Source organism: Motacilla alba, chromosome 3 (genome assembly GCF_015832195.1).
Source record: "Motacilla alba alba isolate MOTALB_02 chromosome 3, Motacilla_alba_V1.0_pri, whole genome shotgun sequence".
Classification (NCBI taxonomy): domain Eukaryota; kingdom Metazoa; phylum Chordata; class Aves; order Passeriformes; family Motacillidae; genus Motacilla; species Motacilla alba.
Genome location: NC_052018.1, coordinates 12,339,070 through 12,359,896, shown reverse-complemented (window position 1 = coordinate 12,359,896; position 20,827 = coordinate 12,339,070). Strand labels below are relative to the sequence as shown.

The window sequence follows — 20,827 nt, the reverse complement described above, 5'->3', positions numbered from 1 at the left end:
CAGTTCATTAATGTAAAATTTACATGTGCAGGTAACCTGAAGCATCTTGTTTAACCTTGTTGGTTAACAAGGTACTTCTGTGTTAATTTTTACAATTTATCTGCTTTAAAAGTACTAGTGCTTAAGGGGGATGCAAATGTTATACACTGCCCAGCACTCTGGGACTTCAAAAAGGCCTTTAGTAACTTCCTTTATTGTAAGTTTTTTTCAGAAGTTCCCAATTCATCTTTTGGAAGTTGGTGGAAGGAGGAATATTTGAAACTCATTGAGCTTTCTGTAGTATCCCAGCACCTGGAGATAGAGTAGGAGCAAGAGGCAGGTAGGTGTATGGAAGAGGGAGAGGAAGGGAAGGGAGAGGAAGAGGGCTGCAAAGGCTCCAGAGCAGCAGGCTTAGCTTGCACTTGCAGAAGCAGTTTATATTTATGTTGGGAGTGTTTAGCTTAAAAAGAAAGGTAGGGAGGATGATTCAGGCTTCTTTTTTTTAAAAAAAAACATGCATTTATTTATGAAATAGAAGTTATGCAAACAGATGTTCTGATAAGACCATGGCCATTTTTCAAAAGGGATTTTACAAGAACATCCTGCCAAAAATGGTCAGCTAAAATAACTGAAATGGATCACTTTGAAAACAATTTAATCTTACTGTCAACAACAATAATAATAGCAGCAACAACTAAAAGGAATTGAGACTTCTTCGTGACAGATTTTGACTTTTAGAACTGGCTTGCTATTTCAACGAAACCAAAGCTTCTTTCTCTGCTCTGAGTTAAACAGCGCCAGTCCTGAACCATGGTGTGGAATCGCTGGCTGGCCGTGCTTACCTCTTATCCCCACACTGCCAGAGAACCAGCACGAGCTTCAGAAACCCAAGCCCATTTATAAATGAAACCACTTCCACTGGCCAACCCATGGTGAATGCAAGCCCCCTCAGTAACAAGTTACCATAATGGCCAGACTCACTGCATTTCAAGGCTAAGTTTTTAGAATGCTCATGATTAGCAATCAGAGCATTCTGTCTTTAATAAGACAAAATAGAAAACCCTTTTACCTCCCTTTGGACAAAAGTTTCTAATGTGAACCCTAAACCAAACAACTATATGAATCCTGTATCAAATTAATGCAAGAGTCAGATGAGGCTTGAATCTCTCATATACAGATTCTACCAGCAAAATTTGAAAATTTTCTGGAAAGAAATACACTTCCACTGGCTCCATCAGAAATAACCAGGACGTGGTAATTCATCCATTCCAATGAGCACATGCCCTCCTTCACATTTACACATGGCTTATGCCATGTTTTGGATGGAACTTCAGACTTCAAAAAGAACAAGAGGAAATCTGGACCCACTACAGTTCATTTGTGGATGCATTAAGAATTTCAGGTGAACGGTGGGGTATGAAATTGCAGTCATCATTATTTTCTTAGCAAAATACCTGCCATTTGTTTCAGAAAACCCTTCTACCAGAGTAAGGTATCTACCTCATCCTTCACCAAATGTGCATTAGAAACAAACACAGAAACTTCTAGATAGGTAAAACATTAATATTCATAGGATAAGACTAAATATAGAAAGCATATGATGCCTTTACCAATACCAAATTAAGTACAAAAACACCTCAGTAATCAATTTAAATGAAGAAAGAACAGTACTATGAAGAGTACTAACAACAGGACTACAAGAAGCACTTCCAACTCACACACCCTTTCTGAATCTGAAATGCAGAACAAAAGCTGAAAACCCTTAGGTGGTTAAGAAGATTCCCACTGAAGCTGGTTAGTTCTTCCATTTCAGTGAATGTAGAATCATATTTGTCCTAAAAATACCATGCTCTTCTGGCCTCCAGAGCATAGCAAAGAAAGTGAGTTAAACAAGAGCTTTCACGGGTTCTGCTTTCAGCTTTTCTTGTCATGCCCACTGCATGGCAAATAATTCCTCAGCCAGCAAGTTAGAGAGCAGTATACATATTTAACTGCATAATGCTGAAGTCCTATTTCAGATTTGTCACCATGACAGTCATTTTTTTTTCCATGTCAATCTGGAACAAAAGTAAAAAAAAAAGCTCAGAAATGAGCAAAGGCATTATAATTACAGCAAGTAATGCACTTTAGAGGCTACATACATTAATGAATCTCCAGTATTGGACAGAAGCAGTACCCCACCCTAACAGGCTACACAGGATTTTTAAATTTCATTCTTTCTAAACTAGCTAGAATAAAGTGAAGCTCACAAAATTGTTAACACTGGCTCCAGGCAGGGTGCTGTGCCAGGGAGATCAGTGCCCAGCTTCAGCTCTGTGGTGGATGGGGGACGGACACCCCACACCTCTCTGACTGAGCTGCAGTTTCTGCCTCAGGGCACTCCACAGCTCGGGAATTGAGTGCAACCTCCCACAGGCTGGACTCAGATTATATCCTCAGCCTTGCTGCCTGTGCAACAAGAGTATTAATTAATAGCCTATTATGTGAAAAGTGGGTAGTTGCTCTGCTGCCAGACACATTCTAATAATAGACCCTTTTAATTGTACATGAATAATAACTGAAGATTTCATTACTCTTTCTGGGGAAGTGGGGGAATCCTAGAAAATAAGATTCTTGGAGTGGATGAGACAGATTTCACTTGGCTCAAGTGAAATCCACCTAGCTAACAGTAAAAAAAAAAAAAAAGAACCTGCTCACATTAAGGTTAGAAACATCTTATAAAAAGTATTTTATAAAAAGTTATAAAAAGAGGATGGGACTGTAGGTGTCACTTAAGGACATCGTCAAATAACTTCAAATAATCTATAAGCTTTAGTCTTTTAGATTCAAGTTAAATTGTTGCCTCAACTTTCAAATTATTTCCAAGTATTCATGTAGAATTATTTGTTTACTTTGCCTGAAAAAGGCAGCAGTTATTTGACAATAGATTTTCTGCAAAAAAGAGCAATTTTAAGATGATACAAAAAGAGCTCAAATACCCAGAATTAATTTATCTGCAACTAATTTAAATAAGGTCAACATTTAAAGTACAAAACAGTTCTTGAACTGACAAAACTGACAAATCCATTTCAAGAGAATTTGATGTGAAATCCTGAAAGCCACAGACTCTCAAGACTTGCCACTCTCAAGACTTGCCAGGTACTCACTTTTCCTAACGTTATTTTCAAGCTGAGCACTAAGAAAGAATTAAGGTAAAGTAAATGACATATAATCAAACCAAGAGGTAGCAGCTTGATTAAAATACTCCTATCAAGATCCAAGTGTAAAACAGCAAAATGGTGCACCTTCTAATAAGGATGAAACTATTTTTCTCTATTTAAACCTTTCAGTAGACCTTAAAAAAGAGTAATTTGGCTGAATGCATTAAGTCTGCATTACCCCTTTAAAGAAAAGGTCTTTCCACCTGCATTGAGAATGCTATTCTCCACACAAACCCAGCATAACTGCCCAACTCTAAAATGAATACTGGGGAGCAAACAGAACTGCTTTTGCTATACAGCATTAACTGAAATTAATGCTGGATTCAAGTTTTTTCAAGTATGACCATGGAGTTACAAAACTTGATTTCCAGTTTGGATTGAAGAATAACGTTAGGTGTCAAAAAGAATTGCAACTGATAATGTGGACACCTGCATGTAAAACATTTATTTTTCTTTTTTTCTTTTTATTTTTTTAGCCAGCTAATGAAAAAGCCCACAGAAACTAAAAAGCAAGATGCTGAGGCAAATAATGAATACAGAAAACACATCAGCTCAGCACACCCGTCATCCTTTGAAATGGCTAACTGCAGTGACCACACTCACCCATGAGCTCAAAGTGACAGCTGAGGCCACACGTCCAGCAAGCCCACACCAGACTCTGACCCATGTCCACACACTCAGAATGTCCTATTCCACTGTGTAATAGCCAGTTACAGGAGGCCAAAGCACAAAACCACAGCCCTTTTTCTAGTCACATCCCTTTGAGCCAATACAGATTTTGTGCCACTAAAAACCTCTGGCACTGTATTTAGTGAGAAAAACTTTTAAACTTTCACTTACAAGCATGAAATTCTCTGAAATTTGGAGATGATAGTTTTGTTCCTCTCCAGGTAGGTGTGCCTAACTAGTGTGCCCTAACCACTGGCACCTCCTGTGGGAGAGGGTACTTCATTCAGTTCTTGGCCACGTGCTTTTGGAAAAAAAAACAACCTTCACTGCCAAGGCAACAAATTCGGTATTTTCCCCTCTCACCACCACCTCTACCAAGGCTCCCCACTGCCAGAGCACCTGTTTCCTGCCAAGCCTGCAGCCTGGGTCAGGAACAATTTCTTGTCAACAAGGACACAATGGGGCTGATTAAACTTGTAAGCTCAGAGCAGCTGAAATCTTTCACAATAGCTTGGCAAAGCCACAGAGCACTGCCAAGGCCCTCAAAAGTTAGGTAGAAAAAAATTAAGTGGTGGTTTAGATAGAGGTTTGACATCCTGGGATGACAGCAAAGTTTCCAAACTATATAGACAGAGAAGAAGGGATAGATACATGGCTCCTCCTAAACCCAAACTAGCCAATTTATCTTTTTTCCATATTTTAAAACTAATTTTTCATAATGAGGTAATTAAGCTCTAGATGAGAATATTAAAATGTGTGCAGAGTTCCAGTCATACATTCTAGCTCTCATCTAAGAATGCGTGTTTGAACAATTTCATCAGATTTAAATATGTATTTAAATGACTTTTTGAAGCAGTGCTTCTGAATGTATACAGACATACACACTCATAACATGTCAGTTACTTCTTCCAGAAAATAATTCAGGAATAAATTATTAAAGAACAAAACTATTTAAAGATGACAAAATATGTGTCTAATCATCTGAAATGCTCTTTTAAACCATGCTACAAAAGGAAAGAATTTTAAAAACACTAGATTTTCTCAAAACTTTTTGGTTGGCTTTTTTTTTTTTTTTTTTTAGAACAGAGGTATTAAGAGAGAAAAAGTCACACACTGTTAGTGTTTCAAATAAAATACAATTCATGTATTAAAGGATTTGGTGACAGTGTCTAGAAGTAGATGCAGGGGAAACACTGTTCTGCAACTGATAACCACGCCATTTAGAGATGCAATCAAGCACATACACTTTGACCATTTCACTACTTTTTAGAAACTATTAACCCAGCTAAATCATCGCTGAACCAAGCAAAAGTAGTTCTACCTCCACTGCTTATTTTTTTCAGCTTTTTATTTCCATGTGTATTTCCATTCAAGAAAGAATCATAATTTTTTTAACCCTGATTTGTTAAAGAAAGCCGAGGTTGAGTTTATTCATACGTAAGTTTAACAATGGCTCATAAATGTTTTGAATTTAATTCAAGATAGGGTTTTACTTGCATATCTGCCTCTCTGCCCTCTTCTCTGCTCAGAATGAAGTAATTTTGTATGGTTTTATAAATATCAGAAAGTAATATTCTACTGAAATGTAATTTGATTTGTTTGCAAATCCCTTTTGAATTGCTTTATGATGCATAAGCACATGCAGTTTATCAGGAAATAATAAGCAAAGAAGGCAAGCCAGGCAAGAAGCTTTGCTCACTTTCAAAGTCAAGGAAAAAATTTGGCCCCTGATCAAGCTCTGTGCAAGTGAGAACTTTTAAAAGATTTCCCATTTGGTTCCTGAAAAATAGAAAAGGAAGAGAAAAGGAGTCCTGAGTGAACAAATGATTTTAGAGACAAGGACTTGGACAGATCGGTTGTGCTGGAAAATACACACTGTAAGCAATCAGATTTTAAAAGTTTTTCCTCAGTTTGCTGCTAAGTCAAGCAAAAGATTTTCTCATTGTCTTGTAATTGTTTGAACTTACTTTCAAAATCCAGGAAAAAATGTGGATAGTTTTCAATTTCCCTGGTAAGGACCTTAAGAAGATTACCCATCCCAGCAAACCTAGTAAATGCAACAAAATCATAAACAGTTATACATGTAAACTCAGAATACTGCATCTAAGAGCTTGACACAGTCTGCATCAGAAATTCAACATTTTGGCAAGTTCTGGACCATGAGAAACATTTTGATGGTCAATTCTGTGATATTTATGCAGAAAAAGGAAGACCTCAGATAAACATAAATAATTCTGTTCAACAAATTGGAATTTAAACATGAGGATAACATCCTAGTGTATAAACAGATATTTATGAATTTATTCACTTAGCAAGAGAAATAAACCCAGAGCTATATCTGTATTTGTTAATTCTCTAAATTGCTGGACTCCAGATTACTTAATAACATTTCAAATTAAAAACTGAAATCTTAACACTTATTTTAGATCTTCAGCAAAAATCCATGTTATTTTAAGAAAATAACTCACTATAAGGAAAAAAATCTAGTTGTTTCTAGTCAGTAAGATTTATAATAAGATTACTATAAAACTCTATCAAAAAGGACAGCTAAAAAGCTTTTTAGCTTTTAAAAGTGTATGTATGCATTTAAAAAAAAAAGAAAGAGATTAAAAAGGGGAGGTTTGAACCCTATTTTTTCTTTTATTCCTATCTTTTATCATCTTGGACTTCTTTGCATTTCAAGTTATGAACAACTTCCAAAAGGAAAAGCAATCAGTTCTCAAAAAAGCAAGTCTCTATGGAAGACAAAAAGAAAAGAGATTTGAAAAAAGGTTTTTTGCCAGTACAGTCTTTAGGAAAGTAAGTTATTTTAATACTGTGTAGAAGTAGAGCTTTCTTGGTCAAATTTAAACTTTCTCTCAGAAGACAGAAAAATTAAACCATGAAAAGCACGTATCAGGATAAAGAGATCTGCCTGGAGGGATGTAGAAAAATGTAATTTTAGATTTAAAACACAGATTGAAAACTGATTTTTGCCTCAAAGAGAAATATTCTCATTACTCTAAACCACGGCTCTTGGGGATCACATCTGATGTTCATCTGTGATTCAGTGTAACTCTTTTCCCACTTAAGAAATCAGACCACAAAAATTATTCTAAGCATGTACATGGCTGACACTCCGCATAAGGAGACAAAGCTTTTTTCAAGTTTTCCCACAAGCATTACAGTAGGAAAAGTATCATCAACCCTAATTTCTATGGGCATATAAAGGATGTATTTCTACATCAGGAAAACGTAGGAAAGTAATGTGAGGCTCAAAGCAGCCATAGTCATAACATAAAATGATATAAATTTAATCAATTGTCTGTTCAGAACATGCAGTTTCATGTAAGCAAGGCTTTTGTTAAATAAATGGCTTTGTTTTGCATTAAATACTTCTTCAAAGTTTTCTCTCCAGAACAAATCCAGTGAGCAGACTGTCAAGCCCTTCGTAATTAGCAACATTTTGCATATACAATATTGAAACACAAAGAAACATTTTCCATTATTCATAAAGTCACATTCATTACATGCAGGAAAAATATTTACACTTTTACTTGCAGAACAAGATCAGAACCTTATATACTGAGTTTGACTTTCTGATTAGCCTACAAAGAGGAAAAACATGCAAACAGAGCGAAATAGATTTTATAGTGTTAAAACTTATATCTTCAATAATTTAATATTTTCATCACACTGGTATAATACATTTTATCAGCATCAGCTAGGAGAAATACGATAAAGTACACACACTTATTTTCCTTTTGGTAACCTTGAAAAAAAAATTATATTATGTAATACTATCACAATCGACATGACTGACTCAGCTTGGATTCTTCACTTTCAACTCTTTTTAAGCCATAACTTACCTCATCGCCTTCAATCTTCAGAGAGTACCCAAGCATTTCTTCTGCTGCCAAAGCTTGCACTGCATCCAGAACTGGTTTAGCTGATAGCATGCTTCGAACAGCGAGGAACCCTTTGTGCCAAAAACCTGAGGATACGCTCCCTTGTTTGCATTGAGTCACTTGGGGTCATGTGCCCAAGTTCTGCTTCTGATCCTTCTTAAACAAGTACAGCACATCTCGGCTTGGGAGATTTCTGAGTGTTTTTCCAGAACTTTTGTTACATTTCCTAGATTGTTTTTCACTTTATTCCCTCTCTTTCAATCCCTGTGTAGAAACTGATCCAGCTATTCAGGTCATGAGTATGAAACAGAAGCCTACCACAAACTTACACACGTCCATGTTCATGCAGGTGGCATTTTCCAATGATATTGGAGGCTCTGGTTGGACACCACCCATTTTCAAAGTATACCAACCCCAAAATTAGTCATATTCAACATCAACATCCAGAAAAATATGGTTCAGGCAGCTGCTAATCATGTTTTAATTATTTTTATATAATTTCTTTATGGTTTCCTAAAAAAGAAAACTAAAAGCAAGATCTGGTTCCATCAAATTTCACTTTCAAGTGTAATTCATCATTCAGCACTAAATTTCAGTTTCAAATTAAAAGGCCAAACTTAAAGGAAGTGCTAATAAATGCAAATCTTTGCCTTTAACTGAATTATTTTATTCAGCATAGCCTGCTGCTTCCCAGTACTTGGCTCTTTCAAACTGTCTTTCCTCAATAACTCTAATAACATATTCCAAACCTCAGGAACTGAAAGTCACCTCCAGGATAATTTTAATGAGATTTCAAAGCAACTAACGGCACACATTTTGAGCAGTTCTATATATATATATATATATACTGTGATTGCAAGAGAAATGCAAATAACAGCTGATATACAGAAGCAAATCATGAAGGTTTAACGTAGGCGCATAAAACTCTATTTCATTAGACCAGAAAGCATTTTATTTTTACTTACTGTAAAATCAGATTAAATGCTGAACTGAGACTCAATGAATATATAAAAATATTGCTGATGCTGCACCACTAAATGCTAGCAGCTTCTCTTTAGTGTTTAAATCCCTTAAAATTGCAACTTGTAACTATGCTTTAAAAATTATGACATGTTGGCAATGATGTTGGCATTTTTCCCTATTGTTTTCCAACCATTAAAGAGCTTACCGTAAGATATTAGTAAGCATATAGAAAATAGTTTTTAAGCTGTTGTTGACAATTTTAAGCCCATTGCTTAATTTTTGATGCTCAACATCTAATTAGTAGCACACAGACATAAATAAACCATAACCCAGCAATGAACAGGAAGTTACATTTAGCATTTTGCATTTTATTTACCATTATCCAGTAGCAGGTTTTAAAACTTGAGCTTTGAACAAAATATCACAGGCTGGCTTTCCAACAAATAACTGTGTTCCTAAAATTCCACTGATTTAGTTTCAACATTGTAGAGGTATTACCTTGTATGGGAAAATAAATTCCTTCTACCCCACTAAAGCAATCAGTTTATTTCTGAATTGTGATATATAAAATACTATCCCCCCAAAAAAATCAAATTCAATCCTACAAATCTGCCATGGGTTTTACATGCATATACTAAAAAATATACTGAAATATTTATTGTATACTGAATATATATTGAATATATACTGAATATATATTTATACTGAATATTTATTGTATACTTAAATCCACTTTTGAAAATATAGTAAGTGTTCCCAAAATGGGTATTACTAACTGAACACTGAATATCATGTTATTCAACACATCTTTAAAATTTTGGTTTACACACTGTTTTAAGCAACTACACAATTCTCAAGTGTGAAGTTTTGCACCACTTTGATGTAACAGCTACAGTACTATACAAATTGCTATTTCTTCTCTTACAGGACTAATTTAATCAGTACCCATTCAACACCATCAGCAGCACTGCAGCACACTGAAGACGTAATAGAGAGACAAAGCTTTAAAACTCTGTGTTAGTAAAAAAGGACACATTCACCAGCTCAAGGCCTTTGCAGCCCATCAGTGCTCCTTTGCCAGATAATACTTCCTAAATCTGTCTGCTCACTTAAACATGGTCTGAAAGGCTTTTGTCAGAATGAGTTGGATCAGCAAATACCTACTGCTTAACCTCATTTAGATCATCCTAACGAAAGCAGGGCTCGATCATCCTAACGAAAGCAGGGCTCGTGCATGTTTTCATGAGCAGCTCCACTGGGAGTTTCTGGAGAGAAGCTCCCAAGCTCAGGAGTGGCAATGGATGATTCAGAATGGTAACTTCTAGTGGCACACCTAAGTAGGTAGAGACAGGAGGCATCCAGTCCACAGTCTGAGGGAAATGTACTAAGCACATCAGCATCATTAAAGTACTGGAACCGACCTTACTGCATGAGTAATTAATCATGGCTTCAAAAATATACTAGCATTTGAACAAACTCAAGATCTGTCAGATCAAAAGCATGATTCCAAATCACTGTGAATCACTTCACTCATACAGTTGAAGTGCTTGTAAGGAAACAGCAGAAGTGCAAGATGGAAAAAATTATCTTCATAAAACTGGCTTCTCATGGCCTGGACAGGTACACAGAGTAAAAAACCATGGTGGTAAATGGAGCTAGATCCAAATGGTGGCTGGACACCAGTGGTATTCCCCAGGGCTCGGTACTGGGGCCAGTCCCAGTTACTATATTTACACTGGATCTGGGCAAGGGGATTTGTAGTCGTCAGGCAACACCTCAAGTGCTGTGCCCAGTTCTGAGCCCCTCACTACAAGAACGGCATTGAGGTGCTAGAGCGTGTCCAGAGAAAGGCCATGGAGCTGGGGAAGGATCTGGGGCACAAGTCTGCTGAGGAGTAGCTGAGGGAGCTGGGGGTCTTTAGCCTGGAGAAAAGGAGGCTCAGGGGAGACCTTAACACTCTGAACAACCACCTGAAGAGAGGCTGGAGCCAGGTGGGGTTTGGTCTCTTCTCCCAGGCAACAGGCGTTAGGATGAGAGGACATGGCCTCGAGCTGCATCACTGGAGGCTCAGGTTGGATACCAGGAAGGATTTCTTCATGGAAAGAGTGGTTAAACACAGGGAACAGCCTGGCCAGGGAGGCAGTGGAGTCACCACTCCAAAAGTGTTCAGGAAACAGCTGGACGTGGCACTTGGCTCTAGCTGGCATGATGATGTTCAATCAGAGGTTGGACTCGATAATCTTGGAGCTCTTTTCCAAACTCAATGATTCTGTGATTGACTGCATTCTCAGTCAGTCCACAGACAATACCAAGCTGGGCAGGAGTGCTGACCTGCTGGAGGGCAGGAAGGCTCTGCACAGGGATCTGGACAGTCTGGATTGATGCTGAGGCCAATGGTGTGAGGTTCAACAAGGCCAAGTGCTGGGTCCTGCCCTTGGATCACAACAACCCCTGCAGTGCTACAGGGTGGGGAACAGTAGCTGGAAAGTGACCAAGAGGAAAACGACCTGGGGTGGTGGTCAACAGCAGCTGAACATGAGCCAGGGTGGGCCCAGAGTGGCCAGCAGGACCAGCACAGTGGTAACGAGCAATAAGGCAAGAGGAAATGGCCTCAAGTTGCACCAGGGAGGTTTAGATTGGATATTAGGAAAAATTTATTTTCTGAGAGGGCAGTCAAGCACTGGCACAAGCTGCATGGGGAAGTGGGTGAGTCAGCATCTCCAGAGGTATTTAAAAGACGTATACATGTCATGCTTAGGGACATGGTGGATTTGGCAGGATCAGATCAACATCTGGACTCAATGAACTCAAGAGATCTTTTCCAACCTAAATGATTCTATGTTTCTATTACTTCTTCCCATCAAATTCCACAGTAGGTTTCTTTTTAATAATGTCTTCAATTTTCTTATCATTGAGAATATTTGCATGGATATGGTGTTATTACTATCTTCAGCTGTTTTCCTGCTAAGTGTTTAAACCTTATAAACAGCAGTTGCATTGATGAACAAAAATATAACACCTCATATTTAATATTTAATAGTCTCAGTTGTGCAAATACTGTTAGTTTTCAAAAATGGTATTACTTCTCTAAGGGCTTTATTCTAAAAATAAGTTAAAAAAGGTGTAGTTATACTAAGAAAAAAGTAAAATAGCATACATTTGTATTGAGGTGATAATTGCACAAAACCTCCAAAGATATTTGATAATGAAGTATGTACTGTATTGTCTAGAAAGGCATAGATAAGACAAAAGCATAACCAAACTCTTTTCAGAAAGCAAGCCATATTCATTTTCCAGAAAAAAGAAATTATCCCCAATGCTGGCCTCTAAACAATGGATTTATAAGGTTTTCATAATATAAATAACATACATAAAGAGCACCAAGTGGCAACCTATACACAAGCAAAGAAAAATCAGTGCCACACATTCCTTAGGCAGGTGAAGTATAAACAGACAAAAAGAAACCCCAACAAAACTCAAAGCCAGAAAACAGCTATAAGGAAGTGAAAAGTAGAATAAGAGAATAAAGTTGCTCAAGGTGAAAGTAACTCAAGATAAAAGAATCATTCCCTCCTTGAACAACCATTTTATTAAAATTCCTAGTTAAGGAACACTTCTAGGCAAGAGTTTTTGCTGTTAACTGATACTCAAATTGCATGCCACAATTAAAACCTACAAAAAAGTGATGCAAGTCAAAGGGATTTAATAAATGGGTTGTAATGACAAATATGTTTTTCAGTTATCACAAAATGTTTGAAGAGTTGGCCAGCATTAATACCTGTAGCCTCAAGGATTACAGAGCTTGGCTTGTGGTTTCTCTAAAATTAAAAGTAAAAAAAAGAAAAAATTACCTTAGATGAACTTAAAACTTATTCAGCAGGGGGATTTTTCTATATGCCAACTCTCACACCTGAATTTACTTTGAACAGAACTCCTGTATATTTTCAGTCTATAATGTCAGAGCAGCCATCATGAAAGAATGAAAACCAGGCATCCAAAGTATCTGGATTTTGATTCATATGTCATAATAAAAAACAAAACAAAACACAAACCAGACAAACAAAAAAACACCAACAAAAACATAGAATGGAATCCAATTAAGCAATTAGAGTAAAATTATATTTGAATTTAAGAAAGTACTGCTGCACTTTCATCCTTCTGCCTGAGCACAGAGTAACTAGAGTAACCTAGTTTGAACATGGCATTGCCTGCACAGATGCTTTACACAAACCAGTGTACTCAATTCCTCTGTACACAACAAACGGAGCCTCTTTCAATTTTCACAGCAGGGAGACACCTTTAGAAGGCACAAGACAGATTTGGATAGTTTGAGTATTTCTTCCTTCAAAATAAAATCACTATATTTTGTTCCAAGTGGAGTTTTACTTAGTTCCTCCAAAATCTTGTAAGAGAGCCACACTACAATCTTCCTCTTAAAAGTTTTCTTGTCCTCATCATCTCCCACCAAATTCATAGTGGGGAAAGAAATAGGCCATCTTAGAACCACCCATTCAGTTTTGGAAATCTAAAGATTTGAACATTTTAGAAGATATGTGGTTTCAATATTTGTGAATATAATGAATGAAAAATCTTTGCTAGATCAGGTAAGAATTAGAATCAGAAACAGGACTTTTAGGTGAAAATTCAGAAACAGAAAAAAAAAAAGTTCCTGGTCCTTTTCACCTATAAATGACTGCTGATCATTCAGTCTTCTGAGTATGCCACACAGAGTATTTTTATTATATACACAGAAAATCCAATGCAAGTGTCTGAAAGACAAGACGAAAACCATCATATTCTAGTTCTCTGAATAACTATGGTAAAAACTTTCCTCAAAGTGATTTTATATTCCAGTTATTTCTTGTGCCAGTTGATAACAGGAGTAAGTCTTTACATGCCAGCTTTCTCCTATTTCTATTTTACTTCTTGTTTTAATACATAAATGCCAAAACAGCACATCTAATCTCAGTAAGTCAAACATAAATCCTACAGGGACTGGATTTCTTAATGCACACTTCTTAGTGATCTGCTCTGAATATGTCAGTATGTAGGATAGAATGCATTTTGCCATTTTGTATTTATGGTATGGAGGGTAATAATTTATAAGACATGGATCAGAGCAGTCTTTACAAGTATGGTTTCCTAGGAAAGGGGAAAGAAGTTAAAGAACATCTTAAAATACTAAAAGGACAATTAATTCAAAGACAGTGACATTAGTGGAATTAAAACAGCTATGGCTGGCAATAGTTACCAATAGCTCAAGATTTGAGGAATTAGGGATGAAATGTGGATCTTTTTAGGAATTTGCTGCTTTTAGTTTAAATATATTAACTATTTAATATCTCATTACAAAAATAAGAAAACTTGCTGACCGATTACAAGGCTATTACAAGGCTGCTGATGGAAATAACAAGAGTTCCACTACTAAAAAAAAATCAAAACCCACTTTAAATAAACTGGAGGTTAATGTACACTTTTAAAATGTATTTAAAATTTCAGAAAAAGGTAGAAGAAAAATTTCTATGTGTGTCTGGGTGAGGGAGAAAAAAGAAACAATAGGTAACATCCCAAAACAGCAACTTGAGAGACCACATAACCCAGGGAAGTGTTTAAGAAGGTTCTGCTGAAGTGTGGAGGCATACGAGTAACAGAATGGGGCTTCAGGAGGATTAATTAACCATGCATCTCGACAGGCTTCTGGAGTAACAAACGTCCTTTTGAGAGGCTATTATTGACTTTTATGGTAGTTATGGGAAGAATTAACTGAACATAAGGACGGAAACATGAGAAATTAAAAATAGAGGAGGTAACTAAACAAGGAGAAACAGCAAATTGAACTGATTTCACAAAAGCAGTTTTAATACTCTCGGGTACCTGGAAGGACAGGTCTCTTGAAAAGTTGATTTAAGGGATAAAGGAGTGCAGGAAACTTAGCAGAAAAGAAAATACACAACAGGTTATTCTGATGGACGAGAGAGACAAAACAGAGTCTCAGAAATCAATATACGCATAAGCATAGGGCAGAATTGAAGAAATATACAGAGGGAACTTCGACAAAGCACTGGAGATGAGGAAAGAGAAAATGTTATTTACTACCATAAATTTGCTAGAAGACTGAAAATCTGAAAAAGTAGCTGTCAGCAGTTTACTGGCAAAAAAAAAAAAAAAGATGATGGTATTTTTAAACAGTATTTGTTGTATAGATCTGATTTTGTTCAATACTTTTAATTAGTGACACACAGAGAAGAAGAAAATACCCTTTTAAAATATGCACTAAGATAGAAGGGAATTAAAATATTCTGGAAAACAGTATCGTAATTCAAAATACTTTAATAAACTAGAGGTGCTATCCAGAAGACATTCCATAAGTACAAATGTAAATTATTCCACTCAACGATAAAACCAAATCAATCCCACAGAGATAGATAGACTGGTAAGCAGAAAGACCAAGGAAAAATATTTAATTATTATACTGGACTATAAATTAAACATAAGGCAGGTTAGAAAGGTGCTAAACTCTGGAATTTTTCAATGACTGCTCTCACAGTCAAGTTAAGGGATGAGGAGACTGAATATTGAACAATGAAAAGTTTTCTCAAAACATTAGTCTAACCTGTAAGTATGCAGGAGTTACTGAAAAGTATAAATTTCAATAAAAAACCTCAATTTCAATAAAACACCTCCTTTCTTTCTTAATTAATTCTGTGTAATTTTTTTTTAATCCTTCTGATATTATTTTGTTAGTGCACATACTTTCAAATTAAAGACTCAATTCATTAAGGTGTACAGAGCAAAATGGGTGTGTGACATTTTTCTGCTAAAGAGCCTGCCTTGGAAATTGTGTTAATAGACAAGCACATTAGCCCTCTTAGTGATGGAAACACAAAGAGATTTTTAATTTTGCATTGTGCCTAATACTTTAAGAAGCATTCCTGAGTAAATCTATTTTCAAATAATGTGGTTTATTTACACTGATTGGCAAACAAGCCTTGTGCCTCAACGTGAGCTGCTAAAACCACTGCAATTTTTCTGGGAATATTAACAATTCTGGCATTTGCCTGAAATGACAAACAGGGAAGCACTAGTATGGATGGTGCAGAATTAAAACCATCCTTTTAATTAAAAATTAGATTTCTTGTAAGTGTAAATGAAAATTGAAAGCATGTACTGACCCTGGCAGGCTCTGCAGTAATTCCAATCACTCCTGGAAGCCATTCCTAGTACAGTAATGAAATTTGCACAATAACTGTTTATTAAGACAGTAAAATAGATGCTCGGTAGTGACTTTATACCCTACTCTCACTTTGCTGAATGTACTGCTGACTGACCAGTGTGGATGGCGGCCGGTCCCAGACCCATTCATGCCCGTTGGTTCCCCACCCTGGGAGGCGCACAGGCCTGCAGAGGCTCATTATCCGTTAGCCATTGTCCATTATCCTTTATCCACTGTCCATTATCCATGGAAAGCGGAGTGCGGACGGGACGGCGTGGGAGCGCCCCCTGGTGCCGAACGACCGCCACAGCACCGCCCCAGGCTTTGGAACAGCTCCGGCGAGGCAGATCGATCCACAGCCCCTGGGGGCCATCCACAGCCCCTGTGGGCCATCCACAGTCCCCCCGGGCCATCCACAGCCCCCCCGGGCGATCCACAGCCCCTCAGGGCGATCCACAGCCCCTCCGGGTGATCCACAGCCCCCCCGGGCGATCCACAGCCCCTGTGGGCCATCCACAGCCCCCCAGGCAATCCACAGCCCCTCAGGGTGATCCACAGCCCCCCAGGGTGATCCACAGCACCCCAGGCAATCCAAAGCCCCTCAGGGCCATCCACAGCCCCCCAGGCAATCCAAAGCCCCTCAGGGCCATCCACAGCCTCTCCGGGTAATACACAGCTTCCCCCCCCCTCCCCCCCCCACCCCAGGGCAACCTGCTGGGCGATCAACAGTCCCTCAGGGAAATCCACAGCCTCCCTGGGCAATCTACAGCCCCTGTAGGCAATCCACAGCCCCTCCGGGCAATCTGCTCCTGCACAGGGAAGCTTTTCCTCATGTTTAGGTGGAACTTCCTGTGCATCACTTTCTGCCCATTGCCTCTTGTCCTACTGCTGGGTGCCTCTAGAGAGCCTGGTCCATCCTCTCAGCACCCTCCCTTTTACACGTATTGATGGGGTCTACTCACACTTTTCTCCTCTCCAGGCTAAGCAGCCCCAGCTCCCTCAGCCTTTCCTTGTAAATGAGGTGCACCAGCTCCCTGACCGTCTCCATAGCTCACCTTCCCACCTAAAGAAAGGCCATGGAGCCCTCATGCCACTTGAAATCAGCCCAACAGTACCAACCTCCCTCTGCACAATCAACCAGCAGTTCTGTATGGGCTCCAGCTCCAGGGCATGACTTTCTCCTCTATTCTCGCAGCTCAAACAAAATCCAAACTAATCTAGACAATATTATAATAACTACATTTCAGAACTAATAGCAGTATTAGAAACCAAATCATATTGCTTTCCCTTTTTTTCCGGCTGAAACTCAGGATTTAGCTTAAAGGTAACTGTGACTGCATTTGAAATTATCAGAAGTGTCATTTCCACTCAAAGGTTGAGTGGAACACACATGGGGGCTGCCCAAACTTAGCCCAGTGAGATTCTGAGGCTGGTGAGGGTTCTCAGCAGGGCATTGCCCCCCACCTGGCATCTTCCATGTGCCACATCAGCTCTGGCACCAGTACAATCTGTACAGAAACACTGGTTTTATTCACACTTTCTCAAGAAGTATGGATTAACATTATTTCTTTTGAATTCAAAAAACAGCTTAGAAGCTGAGAATGAAGAAATGGTTTTGTGGTCTGACTAAAAGAGATACACAGGATGAGCTATCTAATTTTAAAATGCCAGTTACCTGCTACCAAAAAAGGAGGGAAGCAGTCACATCCAAGACGTTCTTACTGCCTTTGCTGAATCCCATTTGAAAGACAAATCATGCCTTCCAGAACTAGGAACTATACAAGATACACTATATTTAGGTTTAGAGAAAAATTTAAAATTTTACTTTTGCACAACCATGTTTCATTTTCACTTGTAACTAATCTGCCATCACACTTAGAGGTGACAGAATTTGCATCTAAAATAAAGGCATCCTTGAAAAGGCACCATCCATTAGTTTCTGAGAGCATTTCAAATTATAAATAACTATTTAAATAGGAAATGTAAAACATTTTAAAACTTTGTTGAAAAACTTACATTTTGTACAAAACATGCAGACATGCAAACACCCACCCATGTGCACATACACAGGGGCTTGCAAATGAGCTTGCTTAACCAAGAACTCAGAACTGGCTGCTTATTACAGAAAAAAAAGTTAGATACATCCAGATTATAACTGTAACAAAATCAAAAGATTAAACACATTGACTTAACCAAAGCTTTTTCTTTGGTGACTGAAAGCCGTCTATGGGCAGGAGGAATGCCTGGGTGACTTCAGCTGCATTAAGAAGAATCCTATAGCTCAGGTTCCTCTTATCTCATGACTTATGATGATGTGAGTTCTCTGGAGGAATGCAGGAGGCAGATAAAACCCTGCAATTATTCCTAATTTCATTGTAAACAAATGGAAGATAAGAAATTTTTGAAAAAATATTGCTACTCACAACACCAAAAGTTTTTGTATTGTCTTTCAATCTTCATCATTAATTAAACTGAAGTAAAAAAAAGTTTGAAGAACAGAATTCACAGACTAAAAAGAAATTGAAAGACCCGAATCAACACACATTTCAAAAGTCAAAAAAATCTTTTCCATAAAGAAAAAACAGCCTTTAAATTGCAAAAAGGATGATATCTTTTAGGTATAGACTAGATTTTTTTTTGGAAACACTAGCATTACAAAAAAAAATTATACTATATAGATTATATATGTATATATGTATTGGTATCAGATAAAAGACAGAATTTTATACATTTACATTTTGTATCAAATACACCAAATTACTAATACTACCATCCAAATTACTTAGCAAAAAAGAATCTTTACTAAAAATATATTCAGGAAATGATAATTTTTACTGACAGTGGTAGAACAGACATTACATTTGGTGTCTATCTCACCTTTCAGATCTTCCAAAGGGGAATTACAGAATCACAGAATATTGGGAATTGGAAGGGACCCACAAGGACCATCAAGTCCAACTCTGAAGAGAATGGCCCATGAGGGAATCAAATCCCCAACCTTGGCATTATCAGCACCCTGCTCTCACCAGTTATTTGAAGTGTGAAAAAGTCCAATCCCACTCCCACTTTGGATACATCAAACAAAAGGTACTCACTACTTTCTTCGAATCAGTTCTTGAACTATCAGCTTGTTCCACTTCAGTGTTTGCCCAGTCACCAACCAAAAGGGCTAAAACAAAGCACTGCCTAAACCACCAAAACTATCACCTTAGTATCAATTAATATTTCATTAACTTAAAGAATCAGTGCAAAGTGACCAAGACTGTTGTTTAATGTTTCAAATCAAATTAAACATTCAAATAAGATCCTTATTTTCCTCTAAGTTCAAAATTCTGTAATAAGTAATTCCTACATTTTAATAAATTTAATTAAAAAACAGAACAAGACATAATAAATTTCATAAAAAGCACCTGATAATTAAGTTTCTTGAAAACATCCTATAGTCAACATATTCTAGGCAGGAGGAAAACTCCAAAATACAAATTAAGAGCGCTGTCTGGCACCTGATTTGACTTTGGAACAGGCTGCAGTTAAGGCAGATATCCACTAAGTGGCATTAGCAACCCAAACACCTAATTTTGACAAAAAATAATCATAATACAGAACACGTTACCTCCCACAAACAAATCGATGGAAAACTTTTCCTTTGAATGATTAATTTTATTCAATTTTGTCATAAGCTTCGGCATAATTCCAAACAGCACTGGCAATTTTCTTTTCACATCAAGACATTTGCAAATATTTAGCAGGATGGTCAGATTAAAAATAAAACCATCATGACAAACATATTAAAACAAAGCAACCAAAATATGGGAGCTATGTGAGTTCCAATTAAGACACAGAAAACTACAGCAAGATATTTTAAAAGTAGTTGGGGTTTCAGAAGTGCTGTAAATCAACAAGCCTGTTGCGACGTGCAAAAGTACAAAAGTCACACCAAATGTTTACTTTACATAAACCTTAAAAAAAAAGATAATTCTAATAATTTAGATATACTGATGCTACCTGATTCTAGGGAGTATAAAAGATTATGACAACTGGGAAAGTAAGAAAACTACTACACTAATTGTTTAAGTATTTGTTTTCAAAATATTAATTAAGGGTTAATAACTGTAAATATAGGGTTCTGAAAATTGTTCACTGGAAAAATGCCTTTAGGAACAATATAAATACCAGAGAAAAAGTATTAGAACAGAATGCTCATTTTAAAATCGCTTTCCCCTATTCCTATTGTTTGTCCCTGGTCTTTTATCACTGTCAGTTTGGTCATACATAAACAGCTCATGAAAATAAAGGGGGTGAAAAAATCAGTACTACTGTATACAAGATTACAGAAAAATTAAATGAGCAAGTGCTTCCATCTCTCTGCCTCATCAAAGCATATATTTTAAGCTTGTGAAATATCCTATATAGGCACTCAAAATTCTCAGCATACTTAAATGCTACAAGGAGTAAGACATTCCTTTTCTTTTTTTTTTTTTTTGAAGTGATTTTTTTTTCTCCTTGCTGGCCACAGAGGAATTGCATTAGGACATAGTCCTTTTTCCCTACATCCGCCTACAACAAACATTTGCTGCAAGTCAGCGACTCCAAAACCAAATTGTTTACAATTAACTCAAAAAGCCATTAAAAAATTGTTTCTTTGTTCCAGTTGGAAAGAGAGAGAGCCAGATGTGTGGCTTGTTGATCTTGCTCTTTGCTGACCTCTGAGTGTAGGAAGAACTGCAGCTGAGGAAGGAAGTCAGCAAGTTGTGTTAATGAAGGTGAACATTGCAAAAAAGGGCTTGCAAATTTTTTCATTAAAAAAAATATTTGAAAGACTTTTTTATTAAAAAAGAGATAATACAAGGCCTTATTTTTTCCTGTGGGTGAAAAATTTGAGCCTTTGTTTCAGAAGTAACTGAGTTTGTGTCTTT

The 20,827-nt window shown here is 37.3% G+C and overlaps 1 protein-coding gene across 9 annotated transcripts in view; it reads right to left on the bottom strand.

Moving 5' to 3' along the window:
* The window catches only part of CYRIA (CYFIP related Rac1 interactor A), a 55,980-nt gene that overhangs the window by 13,677 nt on the left and 21,476 nt on the right, over nucleotides 1-20,827 (bottom strand). For 2 of the 9 annotated variants that reach the window (XM_038131334.1, XM_038131338.1), the window contains exon 4: nucleotides 5,548-5,627. The exons of 1 other annotated variant lie outside the window; for it this stretch is intronic. In XM_038131334.1, the coding sequence (XP_037987262.1) occupies nucleotides 5,548-5,620 (73 nt within the window). In that variant the 5' untranslated portion in view covers nucleotides 5,621-5,627. Of the gene's footprint in view, nucleotides 1-5,547; nucleotides 5,628-5,815; nucleotides 5,896-7,696; nucleotides 9,324-20,827 lie in introns of those variants that run through there. 6 more of the 9 variants (XM_038131336.1, XM_038131339.1, XM_038131335.1 and 3 more) reach the window with 5 other exon arrangements.